This window comes from Arvicanthis niloticus, chromosome 1 (genome assembly GCF_011762505.2).
Source record: "Arvicanthis niloticus isolate mArvNil1 chromosome 1, mArvNil1.pat.X, whole genome shotgun sequence".
Classification (NCBI taxonomy): domain Eukaryota; kingdom Metazoa; phylum Chordata; class Mammalia; order Rodentia; family Muridae; genus Arvicanthis; species Arvicanthis niloticus.
In genome coordinates, this window is record NC_047658.1 from 88,057,982 (window position 1) to 88,080,011 (window position 22,030).

A 22,030-nucleotide genomic window follows, 5' to 3' on the forward strand; every position below is an offset into this window, starting at 1 on the left:
TCTGAGATTGCCTGCATGTGAGTTTGCTTCCCAAGAGCAACCGTTAAACTGTGTGACATATGCAAAGGGTTGAACATTTTGAAAACCCTAGAGGATAGTATATGATAGGGTTTTAATTGCTAGTTATTTTGGAAACAAATTACAGTATTTTACTACTTCCTTTAAAGTCTTGACAATGTTTACAAAATGTATAAGCAAAGAGCATCACTAGTAACTAATAAAATTTTAATCTGTAAGATTGGCAAAAAATAAAGGGTTGGCTCTTCCCAGTATTACCTAGGATTTGAAGAAATATACACTGTCAAAAATTGCTGACATGCTGGGCGTGGTGGCTCATGCCTTTTAATTCCAGCACTCCAGAAGCAGGTAGACCTCTCCAAGTTTGAGGCCAGCCTGGTCTACATAGTGAGTTCTAGACCAACCAGAGCTACATTGTGAGACTGTCTTGAAAAGAAAAAGAATTATTGGTGGGAGTCTAAGTTAACAGCTTTTGAATATATCTATTAAAGATTCTTTATTTTGGATACTGAATAGCCACTTAGCAAGTTTGTTGCTTATAGATAGCTTATAGTACATGGTTTGTCTTTTCACTCTTGATTGCCCTTCAGTGTACAATACAGGATTCCAACAGCTATTAGAAACATGCTAATGTCTATTAAAAAGATACTGGTCAAATAAATGATGTATTCATTGAGTGGAATATTTTATAACCGTTTCTAACTACTGAGATACAAAATATGGAAGACAATTTAGAAACATTAAAGACAATAATAACACTTTTAACCAGTAGTAAAACATGTCTAGCATGCTTGGGACCTTAGATTCAGCTTCTGACACCACAAAAAAGTAAGTGAGCTGGGTAGTGGTGGTGCAAGCCTTTAATCCCAGCACTCAGGAAGCAGGGGCATGTGGAGCTCTGAGTTCAAGGCCAGCCTGGTCTAATGAATAAATTCCAGGACAACCAGGGCTACACAGAAAAACTCTGTCTCGAAGGAAAAAAAAAAAAAGGTAAAAGAAAATATATACCAGTAACTAACTATACAGGAAAACATCTAGATGAATATAATAGTTAATAATAAATTGTAAATTGATAGCAGAAAGAATGCTGTTTTGGCAAGAAGATTCATGGTGGGTTTTTTTCTGTTTATTTCTGTAATGTTTGAGTACTTTTGTAATTAAATAATTTATTAGTATGTATGCAATTAGCAGCTGAGCACGTGCCATTCCCACTACATGTGTGGAGATCAGAAGACAATCCTTCCACCTTCAGGTGCATTCCAGGGATCCAACTCTGGTCTCCAGACTGGTGTGGTGCTTTTGCCTGCTGACCTGTCTCAAAGCCTGGTTTGCATTTAATAATTACATATTTTAAATCAAGGAAAAACAGAAGCTTTATAATTGTATCATAGAAATATTGACTCTAGTTTTGTTTTTGCTTCCATTGAAACAGGTGTGAGTCATTCTGTCCTAAAGCAAGTTGCTGAACAATTTCTCAACATGAGGGGTGGCCTTGGCTTAGCTGGTGCAAAAGCCAAATACCGTGGAGGTAAGTATTCGTTCTCCTAGGTATAATAGCATATACCAGTGGCATTTCTCTGCAGAAATAGCATGTTGGGGCAGTACTGCCTTGATTGTTACTACCAAACCATGTCAGTACAGAAGAAAAGAAGTAGGTGGCTCAGATGTTATGGGAAACATGCTTTGAGTGGGTATACCTGGTAAACCACAGACCCTAATCTTGGTTAATTAGTACTGTGTCATAAAGACTACTGATTAGTAAAACCAATGATAATAAAGATTTTTTTTTTTTTACTCCTCCCTCTTTACATGATCAGGTGAAATTAGAGAGCAGAATGGAGACAATCTGGTCCATGCTGCTATTGTAGCAGAAAGTGCTGCCATTGGAAGTACAGACGCAAATGCATTTAGTGTACTTCAGCATCTTCTTGGTGCTGGACCACATATCAAAAGGGGCAACAACACCACCAGCCTCCTGAGCCAGAGTGTTGCCAAAGGAAGTCACCAGCCTTTTGATGTGAGTCTGAGCAGTCAATGTCTTTTGTTTTAGCTTCCAGAAACATGTTACCTGTGATACAGTCTTGATTATCTATTAATGATAGTCTGATTTTAAAATTTAAGATGAATAATTATAAGCTTGATTGAGTGGCTCAAACCTGGTATCATTCCACCACATTAGAAACAGAGACCATGTAAGAAGGCTAAAGTGCGGTGGCACATGCTTATAATCCCAGTGCTTGGGAGGTGGAGATCAGTTGGTCTCTGGGGCTGCCTGACAGTCTGCTTGCCTACTGGGTGAGTTCCAGGCCAGGAGAAGACCTAGTCTCAAAAGCCAAGGAAGTCATTGCCTGACAAACAATACAAAGCTTCTACACATACACACACAAGAGCACATTATATACAAATACATGAGATATATAAAGAAAGAGAAGGTTAATAAAAGAAATGCTTCATTGTATTTATTTCCCTAGATATAACTGGCATCTTCCTCTCTGTTTCTGTTCCTGTGGCTGTTTCCTGAGTTTTGCTGTTCATTGTTTTACAAACAAGTGGTCCCAAAAAAAAAAAAAAAAAAAAAAAAAAAAAAAAAAAAAAAACAATGAATTGTTTACAGATACATACCTCCATCTTGAGATTAAATTAATACAAAAATGATGACATTAAGATCAGGAGGAACTGGAGAACATGGCTTGGCGACTGATTACTTTTCCAAAGGTCCTGAGTTCAATGTTCCAGGAACCACATGGTAGTTCACAACCAGCTAGGATAGAATGATGCCCTCTTCTGTTAAGGAAGCATACATGCAGTGCATACACACACACACATATGAAACAAATATTTTTTAAAACTAGCCTCATAATAACTTTTTTTTTTTTGGTTGGGTGGTGGTGGTGGTTGTTGGAAACAAGGTCTCATATGTTCCAGATTGCTCTAAAAACTTGCTTTTTGAAGATGGCTTTGACCACCTAATATTCTTGCCTCTACCTTCCAAACACTAGGATTACAAGTGTGTGCCACCATGCCTATGTTAACTTTTGATGCCTTTGTGACAGAAAAATGCTTTTAAAATGTGATGTTTGCATCAGGAATGTATGAACTGTCAACCAGTCATGTTGGTATACTCTTGTAATCTTAGCACTTGGAAGGTGAAGCAGGAGGATCAGGAATTCGAAGCTAGCCTGCACTACATAACAAATCCCTGCCTCAAGTGAGAAAGAAAAAGAAAATGTGGACTGTTAACCAAGTATTTATAATTACTTACCCTTTAGTCTGTCTTTAAAAGACAATAAATAAGCTGAGAATGACGGTGCACATCTGTAATCCTAGAGCATGGGAGGTCGAGGCAGTCGTGTTAGGAATTCAGCACTCCTATCTAGGTAACAAGTTTGAGGCTAGATAACATTCTGTCTCAGAAAGAAAAAGACAGACTGACAGAAATGTACTTGGGATTAACGATGTGTGCCACCACCACCCAGCTAAACATGGGTTTGAAATGTGGACTTTTCAGACTGTATTCACAGAGACATGAATTAATAAATCTGTTTCAAGAACCTGAAAATCAGGGCTGGAGAGATGACTCAGTGGCTAAGAGCACCACTGGCTTCTCTTCTAGAGAACTGGGGTTCAGTTTCCAGCACCTACATGGCAGCTCACAACTGTTTGTTACTCCAGTTCCAGGGGATTCAACACCTTCATAAATGCAAAACTCCAACGCATAAGAAATAAAAACAAATCATTTATTTAAAAAAAAGAATCTGAAAATCAGCTGAGACATGAATTAATAAATCTGTTTCAAGATTTAGATTCAAGATTCAGGGCCAGCTCTGTCTACAGAGTTTTAGGACAGCTAGGGCTATACAGAGAAACCCTGTCTTTAAAAACAAACAAACAGAACAGAAAAAAACCCAAAACTTGAAAATCCTTATCTTTTAACAACTTAGGTGATATTCTAGGCACTCAAGATCAACCTCAGGAGTTTGAAGTTTGACTCATCTTATCTTTACAAGCTACATTTCTTGCTACCTTAGATGGCTATGGCTACTTGGCAAAAATCTGAGTCTAGCCCTTTGCCTTCACTTTATAAACAAGCAAATTGGTGAGCCAGATGGTACCAACAGCAAAATAAAGAAACGCAGTCTGTCCCATTGCAGTCCACATCTCTACCGCTGTCTGCTGCAAGTCTGTTTGTTCTGCCCCTTAGTCATCAAGAGATGCTTTGAAAAAACCCAATAAAGAAGAAGGTTTAAATGACATGAGCTTTTGTGGTTCTGAAAGGAATAATCTGCAGAACATTTAAGCCCTTGCCAGAATTAAGTAAATTGCTGTGTTTTGTTTATATTGTAAGTTTTATCCAAATAATCTTGGGAAATTGTGATCTCTTCTACCTGGAAAATACTATAAAGTTCCATTATATTTCAGGTTTCTGCATTTAATGCCAGTTACTCAGACTCTGGGCTCTTTGGAATTTACACTATCTCCCAGGCTGCAGCTGCTGGAGATGTAAGTTACTAATTCATTAACTCCTAAAGCTTTTCTCCCATTCCTGTGTTTTTAGTTAAATGTGAAATGTCTAAGTGCTATGCTTTGTCATAGATCTTCATGGTCTAATATCATTGAATTATCTGTTACTCGGAAAACTTTACAAAGTGTATATTAATGCTTACAGGAAGGGGAAATGCATACTTTGGTTCTTAAACATGTGATTCTGACATCTGTATTTCAGAACCCCAGAGAGGTCAAGTCCAGGATGCATATTTGTAGGCCTTCATTGTAGAGATGATGTTAGTAAAACGGCTGGGGGTGTGTCTCAGTTGGTAGAGTGCTTCCATGTAATGTATGGGGCCCTGGGTTTAGACAGCATTGTCATTTAAACTGGGTGTAGTGGCATATGCCTGTAATCTAGTGTTCTTAATCCCAGTACCAGATAGGAGGCAAGAAGATCAAAAACATGAATCTTTATCTTTAAAAATAAAAAAACAGAAGGAAAAGAAACTCAGCTGAAGTTCTGGGCAGCAACACAATTTTGGAGGTGTGGAGGGAACAGAATAGCAAGAGAAGAGAAAACGGTATTATGGTATTGAGTGCAAAGGAATGAAAGTTGGTGGAAAGAGAAGAGCTTAGTCTGTAAAGAGGAGGCTGGAAGAGGGTGAAAGTTTTAAGTTGAAGTAAATATTTATGAAGATAGATTGAGCAGATACAGGATTTAGAAAATAATAAATGGTGTAAGTTTGAGAAAGGAGGAGCAAGTATAATCTGGAACACAGGCATTTTAGTTCAGCAGCAAAAGCCAATGCCGAGGCAATGCCGAGTCACACATGAAGGGAAAGGGAAACTTGAAAGTAAGAGACTCGGGGAAGTGAATGGCTGAAAGCAGAGACTGAACCTGCAACAGTGTCTGGGTCTCCTTTAATAGTGACCATGGATTCTGCATAGGATAATCATCCAGGTTTAGTTTATAGTTTTCTTCATTGCCATTCAATCCCCTAACAGGAAAATGAAAAAGGTGAGTAATAGGATTCCTGCCAGGCTGGAGTCCTGAAAGTGGGAAGAAGATAGCAAGGAGTTGAGAAGATTGGCAGGAATTACTGAAGGGATGATTTAGGAGTGTGGACCAGTTTTAGAAGGCACTGGGACAGGGAGGAACAGGTTGGGAGGCAGTGAACAGTTGAGGTGTTAGACATCTTACTAAAGTGGGGGATACGGACAGTGACTAGAGTGAGGCCAAGCTTTGGAATTGGAAACTTTGAGGGGACTGTGTAACCTAGGCAGCTCTATGTTATGTTCAAGTCTGGGGGTTTGTGGCCATGGAAGTGGGTAACAAATATGGAAAGGAAATCAAAGTCTTAGAATTTAGGTCATTATACAGAACAATAAGCCACAAGTCCAGAATGATGCCAGGACTGAGGTGGAGAAAATCCTAATTTGTTTGTTCTGCAAATATGTACCAAGTACTCACATCAGTGAAACTTTGGATTCGTTCAGTTTCTCCTCTTTTGATTACTGAACTCTGATGTTCCAAATATGTACAAGCCTTCCAGGTTAGCTGTGTTTGTGTGTATTCCTAATAAATAGTAGTAACATGGAGTCTTTTCTATCTTCCTCAAGGAAGAGGCACCAGTTTCTGCCAGTCTCTGTGCTATGCTTCTTACAATTTGTAAGAAGCTTGGTGGATACTGTTGGTTTTATTGTCGTATACTACATATGTGTGTATACGTGCAGCTTCATTCTCAGTACTGTGACAGTCAGCATTTAAAGGAAAAGGCTTTATTTTGGCTCACAGTTTCACTTTATCATGGTAAGGAGGGCATGATTGTGGACATCACAAAGGCAGCTCCTCACTTCTTCTGGATTGAGATACAAAAAATAGGACCAGGAGCAGAACCAGCTGTATCCCTCCAGGCCCAGCCCCAGTGACTGTGACTGTTAGATTATGTCCTAAACACTCTGTTACCTTTCAGAGCAGCACCACCCGCTGCATGGTGCACGTGGTGACCACAGAATCCTCATGAGCACTAGAACTTCCTGTTAGGTTTTTGCCTCAGTACAGGAGCATTGATTACCTCAGGAGACCCAGGCTCTGGCCACTGATGACTTTTTACTTGTGTGCCCTAGGTTATCAATGCTGCCTATAACCAAGTAAAAGCAGTTGCTCAAGGAAACATTTCCAGTGCAGATGTCCAAGCTGCCAAGTAAGTTTCTATGTTTCTATATTATGTATTTCATAAGTTCAGTTATTTAGAAGCTGATTTTAAAAAAAAAATACTATATTCTTAGGCTGGAGAAATGGCTTAGTGGTTAAGAGCACTGGTTGCTCACCCAAAGGACCCAGGTTCAAATCCTAACATACACATGGCAGTTTACAACTGTCTATAATTCCTACTTCTAGGAGATCTGACACCCTCCCATAGCATATATGGAAGTGGAGCACCAAAGTAAATAAAATTTTAAAAATTTAAAAAATAATACTGTATGCTCATAAGAATTGAAAAGTAAAGAACAGTATTAACAAGGAAAGGAAAGGCTTATAGTTCAGTGGTAGCGACTGCCTTGCATGTACAGGACATGGGTTCTAATCCCAGTACTACAGAAATGACCTTTGTTTTCCTACTTATGGTTCTACTTTTTTATATTTTAAAAAGAAATAAGGGGCTGGAGAGATGGCTCAGCAATTATAAACATTGGCTGCGCTTCCAGAGGACCCAGATTCAATTCCCATTAGCAGCTACATTGCAGCTTAACCATCTATGACTCCAGATCCCAGGGATCCGTCACCCTCACACAGACATGCATGCAGGCAAAATACCAATCAATGTGCATAAAACAAAAATAAGTAATTTTATATTAACTTTATGTGTATGAGTATTTTGCCTGTTTAGCATGTGTGCAAGTGCACAACACGTATGCCTTGTGCCCTCAGAGGTCAAAAGAAGGTGTTGGATCCCCACGATTCAATAGTTGTAAACCTCTATGTGAGTACTGGAAACCAAACACAGGCCTTTCGCAAGAGCAATAAGTATTCTTAACCACTGAGCCATGTCTCCAGACCATCTCTTTCTCTTTTTTGTATGTGTGGGCTCACCCATGCCATGGCACATGTATAAAAGTCAGGACAGCTTGAAGTAGCTGTTACCTCTTTCTACCATGTGGGTTCCAGAGACTGGATTTGGGTTGTTATGTTTGGTAACATTTACCTTCAATGATTCATATCTAGATAACTCAGATGCTTTTTGAAGATGTGTTTGTAAGGAATAACAATTTCTTAATGGCATAATTGTGAATTAAGTCTGTCTGTTTCATTTCAAAATGAAGTGTTTGCATCCATGTTTAAGCTGTAGGGCATAGAAGATACTGTATTGTTCCATACTTTCCCACCTGACTTGTCCATCATGCCCCTCCCTCATTGAGATAAATGCCAATTGAGTAATGGGATTTGGTGCTGTGTGCTCTGGGGTAGGTGGGTGTGTGGGTGTGTAAAATTATCAGCCAAGCGGATGATACATTAAGAGTCCCGTAAGTAGACATATTCTCTTACTAGAAATGCCTGCATAGGGGCTGGAGAAATGGCTCAGTGGTTAAGAGCACTGGTTGCTCTTGCAGAGAACCTAGATTCAATCCCAGCACCTATATGGCAGCTCACAACTGTCTGTAATTCCAGTTCCAGGGATCCAACACCCTCATACAGATATACATGCAGGCAAAACACCAATCAATGTGCATAAAATCAAAATAATTTTTTTGAAAAAACTAGTTTAAAAAAAGAAAGAAAAGAAATGCCTGTCCCAGTGGTGGTAGTACAAACCTTTAATCTCAGCACTCAAGAGGTAGAGGCAGATGAATCTCTTAAGTTCGAGGTCAGCCTGGTCTACAGAGTGAGTTCCAGGACAGCCAAAGCTGCACAGAGAAACCCTGTGTCATAAAAAACAAAGCAAAACAAGAGAGAAATGCCTCGAAAGGGAGCTGGAGAGATGGTTCAGACGTTAAAAGCTCTGGCTGCTCTTTCAGAAGACCAAAGTTCAATCCCCAACACCTACATGGGAATTGGAAATTCCCTATCTCACCGCCTACCTCAAAAAAACCCAAACAGCAACAAATATATATTTTTTAATAAGTTAAAAGTTGCTTCATGATTAAAACTCACCTTAAAAGTTTTACTTAAGCTATACTCCAAAATCAAAGGACAACCTGGAGAGTGTTGAGAGCTGTTTTGTATTGACACCCTCCAAATAGAGATGCATAAAAGCATTGCGGAAGTAAGGACTACAACAGACTTGAAATACATTTACAGAGGTTCTGGGGGTGGGGAGAAAGGGAGAAATAAAATTGACTTTTGCCTCTGACTGGACAGGAACAAGCTGAAAGCTGGATATCTAATGTCTGTGGAGACTTCAGAGGGTTTCCTGAGTGAAATTGGGTCACAGGCTCTAGCTGCAGGTTCTTATATGCCACCATCTACAATCCTTCAACAAATTGACTGCGTGTCTGATGCTGATGTTGTAAAGGTAAGCAAATGCAATCCATTTCAACTTAGATAGTATAAACCTGGTGATCCACTTTCAGAATAACTGCATAAGCTTCCTTAGGGCCTGCTTTGGTGCAGAGAGCAGGAGAGCTCTCTATCATGTCTACAAACAGCTTCTCTAGCAGCTTGGGTGTATATGTCTTCCCCATTCAAGGAAATACCCATTTTGAACCATTTTAACCTTTTAGAGGTCAGGCAGTCAGATGAGTGACTTCCCAGGTTTCATGGCCACTTGTGTTCCTTCTCAACCCAAGAAGCCCTATACTGGTCCTTTACCATGCACATGCTTAATTTCCACATTCTTCCAACCTAAGACCTCTTGCCAGTGGCCTCACCCATCTTAAATAGTATTGTTTCCTACAAGATTTGAGTCTTTCATTACAACCAGCCAGGTAATGGTAGTAGAGACAGGTGCATCTCTGAGTTGGAGGCCAACTTGGTGTACGGAATCAGTTCCAGAAGAGCAGGGGCTACACAGAGAAACCCTGTCTTGAAACACCAAAGATGTTTCAAAAAAAAAAAAAAAAAAAGATTGAGTTGTGTGAGCACTAATAAGGTGAACTGTGCTGTAAGTTACATCAGTGCTGTTTCTACAGTAAAGACACCTCCCCCTTTTACTGTAGGTGTCTCAACCGCCTTCTCAACATTGTGTGGTTGAGTGGGTAGAAGAGTCAGGCCCAGAATTCATTCTGATAGCATCTAAAAAGTACACTTATGTGTAAGGGCTGTGTGAATTCTTGCTCGCCCACTTCTACCACCTTCCCTCTTGTGTCAGAAAAGCTAGCCTGGGATAACGTAGGAGCTCTTGCTCTACTTAGTCCTGCCCTGTGCTATTACACTTAATATAACTTTTGAATTTGAAATAATGACATGGAGAATACCAGAACAGCCAGGCATGGTAACAGATGCCTGGAGCCACCCAGTGTTCTGGAGGCTAAAGCGAGAAGATTATGGGTTTCAAGTAGCTTGGACTACATATTTTCTCAATACCACCACCAACAGCCCCTCTTCCAAAATAAAAGGAACACCAACACATAAAATTTACTTTTATGTTAACAATGACAGTATTTTGATTAACCCAGGCCTTTTACCATTGTAATACAAAACAAAGTACAGCCTACCAGTAGCCATTCTTCTTGGTTCTGAATGTCAGTGGGATTTTTTTCTTCAAGACTGTCCTTATCTGGAGACCGTCTGTCTGCTTAGTTGTACATGTGATGCTCTTCACATTCAGAATAAAACACCAACTATCTCACTGTTAATTTTAGTCTTATGAGGCTGTATTACAGAATTGCTGTCTTAGAATGTCTTGTCCGTAAACTTGAAATATATGGTGTATCTACTTGGTGATAACATTATTTAACTTTTTGTGTTTTATTTAAGGCTGCAAAAAAGTTTGTTTCTGGCAAGAAGTCAATGGCAGCAAGTGGAAACTTGGGACATACACCTTTTCTTGACGAGTTATAACAGATGCATATATTCAAGTCTCAGCCCAAACCAGCAAACACATCAGAGTCAGGTTTCTTAATTATTAATTAATGTTAATTCAACATTTTTCTCAGTGAAGTAAAAAAAAAAAAAACAAACTTGAAAGCATAGTTACTCCCAGCTGCCATAGAGCCAATAAAGCATTGTGTGTAAGTGTTTTTCGTGCATTCTTCCTAGGCAGTCAACAGGTATTTATTAAATGCTTTAAAGAAAACAACAATAGAGTAATTGAGTTCACCAATTACATCAATTAAGAAATTTCACAAACTGTTAAAATTGAGACTAAGCAGCTTTAAAAGTAAAACTTGCAGATTATTACTGATGGCTTTTAAAAATAAAAGCAGCTTTAAAATTTGCTCATTTGGGGGTAATAACAATTGAATGGTCTGGATTTTGCCCCATTTACAGTAAAACTACATTTCTAAGTAACATCCTCTCAGCTGGTTCCTTCATTTGTATCTGACTCCTTCTCCTGTCTGTTTCTCACTTGTTTCAGTCCTGATATTCCGAATAAAGGTATCACTGAGCGGGTGGGGGCAGGGGTTGTAATGTTAACAATCAGTCCAAAACCTCAAGGAAAACTGTACCTTACAAGACAGTTGTTCAGCCATTCTGGTGATGGGGAAGGTTCCTCCAGTGACATTGTAAAAGCTGAGTGGATGATGATGAGACCTGAGAACAGGTCTGCAGAGCCTGTTAGACCACAGGGAAATCCTGAGCTGCTAATGGAAGAAGGCTTTCTGTAGTCATAGGAGAGCTGGTAAGTCATGTAGGAAATGTACAAGTCAACACCATGGTAAGGCATAAAAATTGGATGTTTAAAAATAAAAAGTTCTGTGGCCACAAATTTGCAAGCCAATACCTAACCAAACTTTGATACCTGTTTACCTTTGCCCTCCTCAACCTGTGCATAATCCTCCAGCCAGAAGGCATCTGAGATGGAGGAGGCAGCCGTGGAGGAGGAGGAGGAGATGGTTTTGTCTTGCTCTGTCATTGCCCAGTACGGAGAAGGGGCCCTCAGTTCTTTCTTGTCGTCCTTATGAATTACTACATCACAGTTAGCATCTTTGCCAACACTAATAGTGTGGTCCTTCTTTTTATACCCATGCCATTCTGTGGAGATTGATATCGGTGTCCTTACAGGGTGATTCCAGACTGATCGAGGATACCTATAATACTTCAGTCTTTTATCTAAAACTGCATCTTCATGGTCATGGCTTACAAAAGGCTCTTTTGCCTTCTCTGTTTTCTTTGGTGTGCTGAAATGAAGAGTGAATATAATATATTCTTACTGTCTTAACAGTTAGAGTTCCCTAGCAGAATATCTTATAAACTATTTGTCTCATAAATTTAAAAAAAAAATTAAGATATTTGGAGCTGGAAACATGGCCCATTATCAGGCAGCTCATGACTGCCTGTAACTTTAGTTCCAGAGGACCTTAACACCCTCTTCTGGCCTCTATGGACACTATACTCAACTTGCACACGCACACACACACACACGCACACACACACACACACACACACATATAATTAAAACCATTGTTTTCCTTTTTTTAAACCTAAAAGTACAAATTGCCTTCATTACTTTCTGCATCATTGAAGTGTTAATGAAGTGGATTCTTGATGTTTGAATACTTTATGAGTGTTTTGCCTCCTTGTATATGTTTGCTACGTATATGCTGGTACCCAAGAATGACAAATGAGGTTGTCAGATGTGCTGGAACTGGACTTATGGTCAGTTCTTAAACATTTAACGTCCCCTAACACATTTTATGACTTCTTTGACTCATAAATTACAGACATGCAAATATATACATAAATGAAATCAGGTTAGTACTTTCTGGTTCACTGAAGAGGCTGCCCACTCCATCCTATTATACACACACACACACACACACACACACACACACAAGACACACAGACCACGCCCTCCCCACTGTGCTTTAGAACACACCTATCCCAGCCCCTGGTTTCAAACACTCATATCTACCTACCTCTTCCTCCCAGGCACTGGGAAGTTTCTCTTTTTAGAAGTAGCATTTGAGCTGGAAAGATGTTTGTTAAAGGCTCACATTTTAAAGTACCTTTTAATTTTTTTCTCAACCATAAATATAAATCCTACCTTAAACTATTTGACACTACTTTTATGTATTTATATATTATACTATATTGTATCTGAAAAGGCAGCTGCTTTCCTACTCAAGCCTGTGCCATCACCACATGGGAACACAGTTCCATATCATTTTTTCAGGAGAAAAAAGATACTAATTCTTTCTATGAAATATTTGCAGATTTGGCAACTAATTCAAATACTTTCATTTAAAAAAAAAAATGAGTGGATAGAGGGATGGCTCAGCAGTTAAGAACACTGGCTGCTCTTCCAGAGGTCCTGAGTTCATAGCAACCACACTGTGGCTCACAACCATCTATAGTGGGATCAGATTCCCTTTTCTGGTGTGCATGAAAACAGAGCACTAAAGTACATAAAATATATAATAATCACATCAATGATTTAGTTAAAATTAGAATCATGGAGAGACAGTGCTATGAACACATCTGACAGGTGGTTCTGGCTGTACTAACACTCCGTGTAGGAAGAAAGTTTCCATTGAACCTTGGGGTAGAAATGAACAACAATGTAACCATGGTGTAGACAGAAGAGAGAGTGTGAGAAGCTGAAAGCCCAGACAAGTAGAGGGATGGAGACAACTGAGAATAGTATGAGTCCAGGCTACAGAAGAGCATTAAAGACAGTTTAAGGACTTTGGTGTTCATCCTAAGAACACGCGTTCCTTAATTTCTTAACCTGGAATGGAATGGAATATGCTGTGCTCATATTTACATTGTAAAAAGGTTATCCCGTGTAAAGAGGGAGCAGGAGTCGAGGACAGGAGTGGGGTGCTCAGGTGGTGGCTTTGGGACAATGGTAGGGAGAAAGTGGGTACTGCAATGAGATGCCAAGAAGTGATTGAGGGCCACTCAGAGGGGACAGAAGAATCAAGCCTAAAACTTGGGCTTCTTAACTAGGCAGAATATCCCAGTAGAATGCCATCAGTCTTGTGGCTTGGATGTGAATTGTAACTCTAAAGAGCCTTGGGCTGAGCACTTGGTCCCAGCTGCTGGGGAGTTGGAAACTTTAGGGAGTAGAGCCCAACTGCAAAGATAAGTCACTGTGGAAACGTTCTCTGAGATACACTGTCCCTCACCCTTTCCTCTGTCACCGTGAAATGAAGACGTTCTTCAGCCACACATTTCTCACCATTATGTTCTGCCAAAGCACATGGGACCAAGTGACCATTGATAAACCCTCTGAAGCTATGGGCCAAAGTGAATTCTTCAGCTGCTTGGGTATTTTGGTCAAATAAATAGGGGAAAAAATAATACAACTGGCTTTTGATTTTAAGGATAAATTGGAGGAGGTTGCCATACATCTAAGTGGAGATACTTGGCAAGTGCTTAGGGTATGGATAGTAACAGAAGCCCCAGCTACAGAGACCACCTAAGAAATGGAGGAGAGCCAAAGAGGAACTCGAGTTGGTTAAATCACCAAGAGGAAGAACCCAAAGGTAAAAGGAAAATCAGCAGAGAGTGGGCCCAGGAAACTGGGGAAGATATGTCAAGGGCAGGAATAAAGGGATTGGTAGTTGTAGTCTAATGCTGTTTAAAATGTAAGCAAAACACCCAGGCAGTGATAAGACATAGCTTTACTCCCAGCACTCAGGAGGCAGAGGCAGTGGATCTCTGAAATCAAGGTCAGACTGGTCTACAGGGCAAGTTCCAAGACAGCACTTCACAGAGAAACCAATAAAATAAAAGCGTTATCAATATCTAGATAGATAGATACACATGCTCGCCCATACACACACGGCAAGCAAAATTAAAACTCCATTGGAATTTCAATATGAAAGTGGCAGGTGGTCTGGGAATAGGCCTCAGCTGAGAAGAGACAAAAAGCAATGCCTGTATTGGAGTGCCTGGGACATATCTCCTGAGGAGATGGAGAGCTCTAACAGCTTTCTCATCTAATGAGGGCAGAAGGAATTAGTGTTTACTAAGAAGGAAGAGGCTTATAAAGGGCATTGTGCTGGTTGGGTTTCGTCAACTTGACACAATCTTAGACATATCTGGAAAGAGGGAATCTTAGTTGAGAAAATATCTCCATAACATTGGTCTGTAGGCATATCTGGAGTATTGCCTTAATGAATGGTATGGGTGGGCCCAGCCCAATGTGGGTGGTGCCACCCCTGGATAAGTGGTTCTAGACAGTATTCAAAAGCCAGTAAGCAGCATTCCTCCACATTCTCCAGTTCCTGCCCAGACTGTATTTGAATGATGGACTACAATGTGGAAATATAAGCAAAATAAACCCTTTCCTCTACAGATTCCTTTTGGTTGTGGAGTTTTATCACAGTAATAGGATTCCTAACTAGACAGTCACAAATGTTATTCAGAACAATCCAGAAAGTTAATGCAAAAGAGAGAAGAGGAAGTAGGATTCTCAACACTGCGTGTGCATGCCCCTGTGGTGGTCAGCTTGACACCAGGTATCTTCCTCTGTCAGCTCCATCTTTCTGAGAAAGGGTCTCACTGAACCTGCAGCTCACCAGTTGGACTAGACTGGCTGGCTGGCCACCAGGCTCCAGGGGTCCTCCTGTCTGCCCTGCTGCCCCTGGAGTTAGATGCATTCCACCACACTAGGCTTTTACATGGGTGCCCGGAATACAAATGCAAATCCCCATGCTTTCACAGCAAGCACTTTGCCCACAAAGCCAAGTCCCCAGCCCCATCTTAACCTACGTTTTAGGGCTGGACAGACTGCATCCGCACAATGCAGATAGACTTGGGGACAGAGCACCCATTAATGACTGCTGATTGTTTTCTAACTGGAGTTGCCTTTATAACACTCCCTCATATGATGTCCTGCAGAATGTCCTTGCAGAAGAATGTTGTTCACTAAGCCCTGGCAGTGTCACCAAACCCTCCTCTCATAGCTGTTACCATTTGATGACTCTCATATTAAATCAGAACGTCGTACCTTACAGGCCTGGGGTTCATAACATTGTCCTAAAGTAAACTACTTACTGTGGGATTGGAAATTTGGTCTCAGGAATTAAATCATATACATCTTGCCATTCCTGGGGTATTTCAATAAAGCCTCGGTAAGCCTTGATTTGTAGCACTGTTCCTATAGTGATATTTTGCAAAAGCTTTAAAAATTCACGAAGGGTATATCCTAACACATTGGCATGTCCAACACTAATCAGAACATCACCTGTAAAAGGAAAACAGATAAAATAATGGCTTGAAAAGAACTATACTAATCAGGAACTTTACCGAAATATTTTAAGGGTTTATATGTTGGTTCATTGTGACCAAAGCGAACACTCTTGGCATGAGTGTTCTTAGCATGATAAAGATGCTTACGTAAGTTTTTAGATAGCTGTCTAGTAGTATTTGGAGGACATTTCCAAAGTTCTTAGCTTAACAGAGGCTAAACTCCAAACCATTTAGATTTAGGATTCTAAGCATAGAGAACTAAGAGAAGCCACTTTCCATCCTGCCTGCATGGTATTACCAGGCCCTCCACAGCAAACAGGCTAAATTAGGCACAAAGGCTTCTGTTTAAATTTTCTGCCCCTTCCTAAATCAAATTGAGCAAATAACTGTATGATACATTAATTGGCTTGTATTAATTATGTTTATGATATGTATGTGCAGAACATGTGTTGATTCCAAGGAACCTAAACTTGTGCCACTCTTGGGCACCTCCTCAGCTTATCCCACTAGAATTGGTTCAGAAGACTGCGAACAGGACTACAGGCAGCATGGGGAATCATGATTGTCAACCAAAGAACTTCTGGGTAACCAGCAGGAGGAAAGACATCTGTATCTCAACAACAAAATGCCGGGTCCAAAAAAGAAAGCTAAGAGGGACCAGTTATTCACTTGTATGGATATAACCACCCCACTGGCACTGCCCACTCCCACCAGCCATCATGAAGACCTGTAAACTGGACCTAGTCACCAGGCATTCCTTCCTGGGTCACTAAACCTTCAGTGGGATGACAGGAGTGTCCAGATCTCTGCACCCTTCAATCTTTCCCCATTTTCCAAGTCTAGTTCTCCAGATTTTCTGGCAATTTGGTCAGACATTGCCCTAAATTATGTGCCTTAAAAACAGTTTCCTGTTGCTTATAATAAGGAGTAATAAGGAGATGAGTATTAATATTCAGCAAAGCCCGTAAGGAGGAATACAGAAGGTTTGCTCTTAAAAGATAGATTCACTCTAAAGAAATTTTTAGTTTTCAGTACTTCTCAATGGAGAGCAGATGAAGTCTTGAGAGTATTATTGGCATAGGCAAGGCCATGTCAAGGACCCCAATACCCATGGAAGTGGCAAAGCCTTCCTCAGATGAGGTTCAGAAGCATGCCATGCATGAAGGTGTTGACCAGTGTGCAAAAACTAGCAACTGCAGCTTCCTCCTCTTGGATAACTGCAACCTGGCACTGCTCATTTACATACACCTCCTGCTCAGACTAGCTAACTCCCCATCATCTTCTTCCTCTTCCTCCTCATGCCGAACATAGGCAGTACCCTCCATCAAAGTGAGTAGGGCCACCCAATCTCAGCTTCTCTGTGTCTGTGGTTCCCTCAGTATCTGTAGTATCTTCATTCCTGTATTGCCCATCTGTTTGGTGTGTGTGAAGCTAGGAGCCCCCAATAACCTACATTCCAAGACACTGAAACTCATCGAGAAGGGTCAGGAGACTGGTGATGCTTTCCGGCATCCTAATCAGGAATCACACTGATCGTGAGGGAGTATCCAAGCATTGCCAGTGTCACATTTCTCTAGTGCCAGATCCTATCAGGAACAAAAACTTACCACTGTTCTAGAAAGTCTCAGGGATCCTCCTGCATTGGTTTTGAGAAGTAGATGAGAATAAAACCAGCCACATACTGAGCTGGACACAGTTGTGCATCCTTGTAAGACCAGTATTCTGAAGGCTGAGGCAGAAAGATGGAAAGTTCAAGGCCAGCCTGAGCTACCTGGTGAGACTGTCTCAAAAAGCAAGCAAGACGAAAGAAAACAAAAGCATGTCCTAAAGCCAACTTCAGAATTCAGCAAGGCTTCTCTCAGAGCTACCTACCTTCAGGCTGCTCAGTATAAAACAGCTGCTCTTCCTGCTGAGGTTAATTACAGTAACAAGGTTACCCTCTTAGGATGAGCACATGTGTCTGATGTTAAAGGGGGCATTTATAGCTAAACACTATGGCTTGGTGTTCCTACTGCTTAATTATGTTGTAAGAGTGTGACTTTTATCAGGAGGACAGAAAACAAACAGCTGAATTCCCTGACTATTCTGGCTTTAAAACAAATGTGTCAGGTATGAATGTGATTGCTCTGTCAGGAGACAGATGCCTTTCATAGATACCGATTTAATACTTATGAACACCCAACTTCATCATGAATTTTTTTCTACTTTAATAGACTGTAGGAATGACATTGTATAGGCCTGTTTAGATTGCCTGTATTTAAATGAACTGTGCAGCAACCACACCACTACTGAAAGATGGGTCTTCTTTTTTTCTGTTCCAACTAGGATGTAAATTATACACATTTCGTGTGGTTAACAGTTTTTTTTTTTTTGAGGGGGAGTTAGGGTTTTGGTTTTTTGTTTGCTTGCTTGCTTGCTTTGGTTTTTTGGCTCTCCACTGTTAACAACCATAGGACCTGCACATGGAGAGGAATAAAGAAAATGTAGAATGAGTAAATGAATCCATGAGCCTGGGTATGGCTAACTGAATGAATGAAGCCAGTACATGGCTAATGCCCACTGTCAAAGCTATGATAATATGTTAAAGCTATAGTAAGAGCTTAAAGCTTTGTGTCTCAAACAGACACAGAAAACCAGCATCAAATTAGCAAATCAAGATAAAACACCAAAGACAAAGAACTTTAGAGCATGTAGGTAAGAAATAACAGGGAGGCAGGTGTCAAAGATAGCAAATCTCATGACAAATGTCAAAAATTATGGAAAAGCACTTGGGTTTGCTCCCCCAATACATACGTACATACATATATACATACATACACACATTATATATATGCTTATATGTGTACATATATAAATACATATATAATTTTATATATATAATGTTTGGTTTGTATTTGGAGTTTTTTTCAGGCAGGGACTCACATAGCCCAGGATGCCCTTGAATGCCTCCTGATCCTTCTGCATTCACCTGCCAAATGCTGGAATGACAGGCATGTAGTCCCTAATTAGCTGTACAGTCCACCGATTATCTCACTGTTTGAGAGGGTGCCATGAGATCATGTGTCTCCAAAGGCTAGCTATGATTAGAGCCTCCCTGGAAAGAAGAAATCTTCACGCACAGTCTAGAGCTGTGAGGTGACTCCAGGTCTGGGTCTGTATCCCACTTACTGGGTGAACATGACAAGGAAGACTCTACCACTAAGCTCCAGTCTCCTTGCCTGCAAAAGGAGGACAGTAAGAACATGTTCTACCTAGAGTGTCATTAAGAACCAAATGGATAGTGTGTAAAGTAACTGGAGTATCTGAGTGGCGGCAACTGGATGGGCCATGGGAAAATTTCAGATGGTGTCATGTGGTCATGCTGACTGCAGTGGGAAGGAGGCATGTGGAAACCACAGTCACCTGGCTGGAGGATTCCGTCACTGGCTGCAGCCCCTTTATTGATGAGGTGGCTAATCTGGAGGTAGGGCCCATTCTGGATGATGACCAGGCCCAATCCCAGGCTGCCCACAGTGAGTCTGGTCTGAATCACTTTGTTCAAGCTGTTTACAGACGCCTTGGCCTTGGAGTTGTTTCCTTCATCTAAGAGAACAAAGGGAACTTGTTTCAGTGACTTATCAAGACGACAGCATGGCGGTGGTGGTTTGGAGTTATGAAACTAGACCTCAGGGGCCCTTACACAGTCATCCTGTTCTTCAGTTTCCCCTTTGGGAAAATGAGTGTTGAAAAGTATGTGGAAACTAAACAGGACAGGCAAAGGGCTAGTGTACAGTCCTAGCACATCATGGTGTTTAATATCGGTTACTATCATCCATTCACCTGGCAAGTGTTGATTGATGCAAGCAGTGTGCTCAGGCCCTGGATTAACTCCGGTGACCTTGATGAGCTTACTGCCCTTGTGGATCTCATAGAGGACACAGCTGTCCGTCAGTTATGTAAACACAAATTGGATGATAAATAGGAAGGAAAGGCCAGAGAGCTCTGAAGTTAGACAACAGGGACCTAAGTTTCGCACAGGGATAGGAACTAGTTTTCCCTGAGGGAGTAAATACGAGTCAGAGAGAAAGTACCAACAGCTGGATAGCAGGGAGGGAACAGAGTCAAGGGTCTAAGGCAGGAAGAAACCAGCCTTCTGGGAGATGCCGGGAGCAGCACTGGGCAGGTGCTGGGAGGCACACTGCCTGGCAGATGGGCTGCTATCCAGATCTACCTTAAGGAAATCTTGGAAGTAATCTAAGCTGGACATAATCAGGTTGTCATGGTTTTGAATAGAATCACCATGCTGGCTGCAGTGTGGAGCCCAGAATGGAGAGAAGAAATAAAAGGCAGACTGCAGTCACTCAAGTATGTCACAGCCTGGCAGTAGAAATGGGCAATGGTAGAGCCACACAGCATCTGGGAGGAAAGACACCATTCTGTTCCACACACAACTCCTTTTGCAAGGGCTAGTGATGCTCTGAAAGTCACCAGGCCTCAAAGTCTGTGTGACTGTGGTCTTTCCAGGATCACTGCTAAGATGGGCTTCCCAGCTTCCCATGCCCAGCGGTGGGGATACAAGAGGCTCATGGCTGTTCTCAGAGCAAATGCCCTTGTTGGATAACTCCAACAACTTCAGTCAGAGAACTGAAGCTTCCAAGTTAAATGTACTTACAGAGTAATCTTGTTTCAAATAATAATAATAATAATAATAATAATAATAATAATAACAACAACAACAACAACAATGGGGCAGCTGAGATGACTCATCTGGTAAAGGCACTTGCAGCCAAGCCTGACAACCTAACTTCAGTCTCCAGGACTCACATGGTAGGGAGAGAGGACTGACTCCCACAAGCTCTCCCTGAACCCCTTACCCACACTAAATATAATTTTAAAAGTTTAAAGAGAGAAGAGTAAAAGAAATGACTCAAAAATCAATACACATGGTTCCATGTTTAGCCACTGTCCATGGAAAAAGAAAAATTCTAGAAAACAATAAAAGTACAAGAAACGGGGGTGGACAAAGGGCAGTTGCAGGACAATTTAGGGGAAGTGAACATGTTCTCTTGTTTGATTGTGGTAGTGGTTAACATATTTGTGGAAACTCATAGAGCTGTCCACTAAAAAAGAACATCACACTGCATGCAAGTTACATCTCCAACAGACAGTGGCGATAGACTCCCATGTGTGACCACCCGTTTTACAGGAAAGGCAAATCTAGGAAGGCTTGGAACCTAAGGCATCACCCTTGTCCTGTTTCCCCGTTTACCATTTTTGCTTTTGAGGGAGCCCTTTTCCATTGCTCAGAGCAGGGCTCTCTTGATCCTCCCAAAGCCTTGGTTGGAACCTGTCCCAACTTCCAACAGTTTGGAATCCTCGAGGCACCAGATGAGGACCACAGGCCACGGGGAAACCTGGACTCGGCCATCTCTCTTAATGGACGCCAGGGGGCGCTATAAGGCTGCTTCCCAGATTTTGGGCAGCCAGGTAGTTGCCACAAGGCTTCAGTAGACCCTGGAAAACGTGGTACGAGTGAAAACTACTCCAATGTAGAGTATGACAATTATATGAAAAAAAAAAGTTTATCTGCAGGAATGAGCAGAGTGCCTGCTTCCCATAAGTGAGCGACAACATTGCTTTGAGACCACAGAAGATCCCAGGATCCTCTGGATGGTACTATTCAAATATTGTTACATCAATGGCTCTAGTTGCCTTGCCAGTGTACTTTACTCATGTGTGTTTTACATGAGATAGGGCCAAGAATGGCCTGAAAACAGTGAGGCACTATTAGAGACAGAGTATTGCTTCCTTCGATTTCCCAAAATAATTCCTCCTCCCCCACAATTCACTCATTCAACAAAATCCACTGCAAGCCACTGTGTGGCTTGTGAGGATGCTGAGGACAGGAGAGTAAATGAGACGGACACAAACTTTACCCTCTTGGAAACTGAATTTCCTTTTTTTTTTCCCTCCCCCACGATAGGGTTTCTTTGTGTAATCTGGCTGTCCTGGAACTCTCTCTGTAAACCAGGCTGGCCTCTACTGCCTCTGCCTCCCAAGTGCTGGGGTTAAAGGCACAAGACACCACTGCCCAGCTAGAACTTTTCTTCCTTTCCCTCCCTCCCTCCTCCTCCTCCTCCTCCTCCTCCTCCTCCTCCTCCTCCTCCTCCTCCTCCTCCTCCTCTTCCTCTTCCTCCTCCTTCTTTGAGACATACTTGGTTTGGGTTTTTTGTTTTGTTTTTGTTT

The 22,030-nt window shown here is 41.3% G+C and overlaps 2 protein-coding genes across 2 annotated transcripts in view; one reads left to right on the forward strand and one right to left on the reverse strand.

The window, feature by feature from the left end:
* The window catches only part of Uqcrc2 (ubiquinol-cytochrome c reductase core protein 2), a 26,570-nt gene extending 15,616 nt beyond the window's left edge, over positions 1-10,954 (forward strand). The window contains exons 9-14 of the mRNA XM_034507773.1: positions 1,451-1,546; positions 1,836-2,035; positions 4,438-4,518; positions 6,631-6,707; positions 8,864-9,017; positions 10,421-10,954. Of these exons, the coding sequence (XP_034363664.1) occupies positions 1,451-1,546; positions 1,836-2,035; positions 4,438-4,518; positions 6,631-6,707; positions 8,864-9,017; positions 10,421-10,504 (692 nt within the window). The 3' untranslated portion in view covers positions 10,505-10,954. The remainder of the gene's footprint in view (positions 1-1,450; positions 1,547-1,835; positions 2,036-4,437; positions 4,519-6,630; positions 6,708-8,863; positions 9,018-10,420) is intronic.
* Pdzd9 (PDZ domain containing 9) lies at positions 10,693-21,167 on the reverse strand. Its single transcript, XM_034507785.2, has 4 exons — positions 21,054-21,167; positions 19,208-19,387; positions 15,611-15,800; positions 10,693-11,784 (listed from the first exon to the last, which is right to left on the reverse strand). Exons 1-4 carry the CDS (start codon positions 21,082-21,084, stop codon positions 11,388-11,390), a joined length of 798 nt encoding a protein of 265 aa, XP_034363676.1. The 5' UTR covers positions 21,085-21,167; the 3' UTR covers positions 10,693-11,387.
* Between the last annotated feature and the right edge of the window lie 863 nt (positions 21,168-22,030).

Excerpts from the sequence above, each read along its gene's own strand:
- Pdzd9 (XM_034507785.2), bottom strand. The coding sequence starts at position 21,084 with ATGGAAAAGGGCTCCCTCAAAAGCAAAAATG. Across the intron at positions 19,388-21,053 it reads CTCCCTCAAAAGCAAAAATG|ATGAAGGAAACAACTCCAAG; the intron begins GTAAACGGGGAA and ends TTGTTCTCTTAG. Across the intron at positions 15,801-19,207 it reads TGACGGAATCCTCCAGCCAG|GTGATGTTCTGATTAGTGTT; the intron begins GTGACTGTGGTT and ends TTCCTTTTACAG.